At 49.5% G+C, this 3281-nt stretch overlaps 1 protein-coding gene across 2 annotated transcripts; it reads right to left on the minus strand.

Moving 5' to 3' along the window:
- Positions 1-1491: 1491 nt before the first annotated feature.
- On the minus strand, positions 1492-3187 carry GADD45G (growth arrest and DNA damage inducible gamma). 2 transcript variants are annotated; one of them, XM_085323223.1, is made up of 4 exons: positions 3040-3187; positions 2854-2955; positions 2546-2759; positions 1492-2167 (listed from the first exon to the last, which is right to left on the minus strand). In XM_085323223.1, exons 1-4 carry the CDS (start codon positions 3090-3092, stop codon positions 2054-2056), a joined length of 483 nt encoding a protein of 160 aa, XP_085179349.1. In that variant the 5' UTR covers positions 3093-3187; the 3' UTR covers positions 1492-2053. The 2 variants fall into 2 exon arrangements, with proteins under 2 accessions (XP_085179349.1, XP_085179350.1); XM_085323224.1 differs by having other exon boundaries at positions 1492-2164; positions 3040-3185.
- Between the last annotated feature and the right edge of the window lie 94 nt (positions 3188-3281).

The following is a 3281-nucleotide window of genomic DNA, read 5'->3' on the forward strand; positions in this document are numbered from 1 at the left end:
TGTTCTTGGCTCAGCACACTGAGAGCAAAGAGCAAAATTCTCTTAGCTGTAAAACCACTGAAAATAAAGCAGCTGGTATTTGCACGTGCGAAAATATAAAACGTCTAATAAGGCATCTAGACTTGATATAAAACAGTTTCTATTGGTGTGTACTACAGCTCCTGGAGCAGGTTTTTTTTCTGAGTCGCAGGACTTTTCTCAAACTCCTAGAGCAAAGACCATCAATGAGTACAGGTTAGACAGAAAAACATGCTGCATAGTAAGTTCTTCACCTTAAGTGTAAGAAGGATTATTTACAGGGCTGAGTTCCTTAGTTTCTTGCTTCAGCTTAAGCTCTGATGATACTGTCATCATACTGTATCACACCACACAGTAACAAAGGCCAGGCAGCACCACATACYGAGAATACAATGGAGCATATTCCTGCACAGGAATGTCAGGACTGAATCCAAACTTCCCCTTTGAAGAACAATGAAACTGAGAGCAAGCAGTTTCCCAGAAGCCACGACTGTAAGTTACTCCACATAGAGATGGCCACTTCTCTGCAAATGCTACTGTCAGTCACTGCAAGCCCATTTAGAGGAAATGCAAGTGTGATACTGAATATTTTTAGTCTATAGAGGAAGCGAATAGTTTAGCTTTCTTACTCTCTGGAGAAGGGATTAATTACTATGCTGCTTTAATGCTTGTAGAGCACAAATATAGACTGTGCAGAGAAATRGGAAGTCCATTGCTGGAGATGGTATTTTTCCCCTTTTAACATAAGGCAAGATCCATCCACCCTCTTAACTTTCCATGACAGGATCTCTTAAAAGGAGAGAAGGGGAAAAAAAAAAAAAGCCACACAATTCATAAGTGTTTTGAACTTAATTTGAAGTTGTCATGCAATTCAGTTTTACAAAATTGCCTTCTGGAGTGACAGCTTCTATTGTTGCAACATATGGCAATCAGACAGCAGCTTGTGGCAGATGTGATGTTTATTCAGCATTAGCTAGTTTTARATTTAACTATGTCACTCCAACCAAAGCAAACGTTATGTTTTTGACATCTCAGGGTCCTGCAGACCCCCATCATGTTTAAGCTGCTTTGTCAAGTAGAAACACTGCAGCTCTGACTGAGTCTTACTAAGTCATATTTAGTAGCTAATGAGGTAATTTACTGGAGGTCTCTATTCTGAAAATCCATGTTTCTAGCGCGTATTGTGTTCCTTCAGCAGACTACAAAGMCCACCTATTACAATAACTGAGCTCATTAAGTATGCAGCTCCTTAGTCTTGCAAGCTGTTGCGATAAGCAGCTGTTGCAAGAGGGTGAAAGGTTGAATTATCAACTTGGAAAGCATAGCTCTTCATTCGCTTGGCCCAGGAGAGAAAGTATGACTGAAATAACTCCATTACTACAGAATATACCTCAGACTACAGCACATGACTAAAACATCATTGGTATTTTAGTGACATGTTTCCCTACCCAGTAAGCAAGACACTCCCAGAAATTAATTGTCAAAAGTTTATTATGAAAGCTTCAATAGCAGCAATTTCAGTAAAAATATTGCATTATTAAAACTACTTCTGCAGAGTGGCCCAGAGGCCTGTTGAAGTCTGTCTGCTTAAAAAGTCTCTGTATATTTGTCTCAATAACCAGTCTCAAGCAGTCCATCAAATATTGACTCTCCTCTCATGTTTTGTAGACAGCACCAACAGTTCCTAGATACAGTTTTCTGTCCAGTCCTTCCGTAAAGTTTTGGCCCACTTCCCCCGACCTTCTCTGCCTTCYGAAACAGCTCCACTTGACCGGGAAACTTGCAATACTTCTTTCAGTTCCATGGTATGTCAGCCTCTCCGCTGCTGCAGCCTACCAGGGCTCACTGCTGGAGCGAGCTGGTCTTTTCCTTTCTCCTCCATAAGAGCCCACTGCATGCCAGTCTGAGCGACTTTAATCCAGTCTCTTGACCAGGCTAATCCATGGAATCAGCAGCTTGTTGCACACTTCGGTGAACCAACACCACATTGAGAATGCAACAAAGGTTTCAGCCTCCCTAGTGCACTGGGTCACCATCACTCAGGCAGGGTGATAGTTGGCACCCAGTCATTGACATTCCGGCTCTCTTCACAAAAGAAGTTCAGCTTTTCTAGAGCTGGGTCTTTCCAGCCATCTTCATTTGGGTTCTGCTAGAGGAAAAGTTGCACACTGTAAGTACAGCCTGCCAGCTGAAGTCATCACAGTATTTACAGRAGTATTAGCATAAGAAGCAAAGCATTTAACCGGCTTCTCTGTCCTGATACGGACAATGCAGGAAGCAGAAATGTTACCCTTGTGAGCAACAGGGTAAGTCCACGGTTACAAGTGTAGTCTGATACTACTTGTTTACTCTACAGCTGTCCCAAAACCTCTTTCCTTGCCCAAGAGGGAATTTAGCCACTTGGGGGAAGCCAGGACCCCCCCCACACACACACATGGGTCTGCATGCCCACAGCAGAGGGGCTAGCAGAGCCAACACAGCCCCAGCGGCAGCCCACAGCCCTCCCCCTGCCTCCGAGGGCACCCACCGTGATGAGGATGCAGTGGAGGTCCCGCGGCTCGCCCGACTCCTCGCTGGGCCCCACGATGGCCGCCAGCTTGGGCACATCGTTCACCCGCACGATGTCAATGTCGTTCTCGCAGCAGAAAGCCTGGATGAGGGTGAAGTGGATCTGCAGGGCAATGTCCCCCTCGTCCTCCTCGTCCGTGGCTAGCACGCAGAAGGCAACGTTGTCCGGRTCGCTGCGAGGGGGGCAAGCAGCGCGTTAAGCCTCACGGCCGGCGCCGGCGACCCCCGCGCCCCGCCGCCACCGCCGCCCGGCCCCGGGATACTCACACATTCATCAGCTTGGCCGACTCGTAGACGCCTGCGGTGAGGCAGCCTCGGCGCTGCGCCGACACCAGCAGCTCGTGGAGGGCTTTGCCGGCGCCCTGCATCCTGCAAGCCGGGCAGAACGGCACAGAGTCAGCGCGGCGCCGCAACGGTCCCCAACGGTCCCCAACGGCCCCGGCCGAGACGCACCGGTCGTGGCCCTCGGGCACGGGCTCCTGTCCGTGAATTTCCTCCAGAGTCATAACGGCGACGGCTTCCCCCGCGCGCGGCCGCCAATAGATCCAAGCGCCCCGCTCGCCGCGCACTGCCCAGGCAGTCTGAGGCGGCAGCCCCGCGGCCGCCCTATTTATAGCCCACGCGGCTGCCGCGCCGGCAGCTGGCGGCGCCTCGCGGCCTCCCATTGGCCGGCAGGGGAAGGGAGGTATTATTAT

Source organism: Rhea americana, unplaced genomic scaffold (genome assembly GCF_003343005.1).
Source record: "Rhea americana isolate MKP2758 unplaced genomic scaffold, rheAme1 scaffold_83, whole genome shotgun sequence".
In the NCBI taxonomy this organism is placed as follows: Eukaryota; Metazoa; Chordata; class Aves; order Rheiformes; family Rheidae; genus Rhea; species Rhea americana.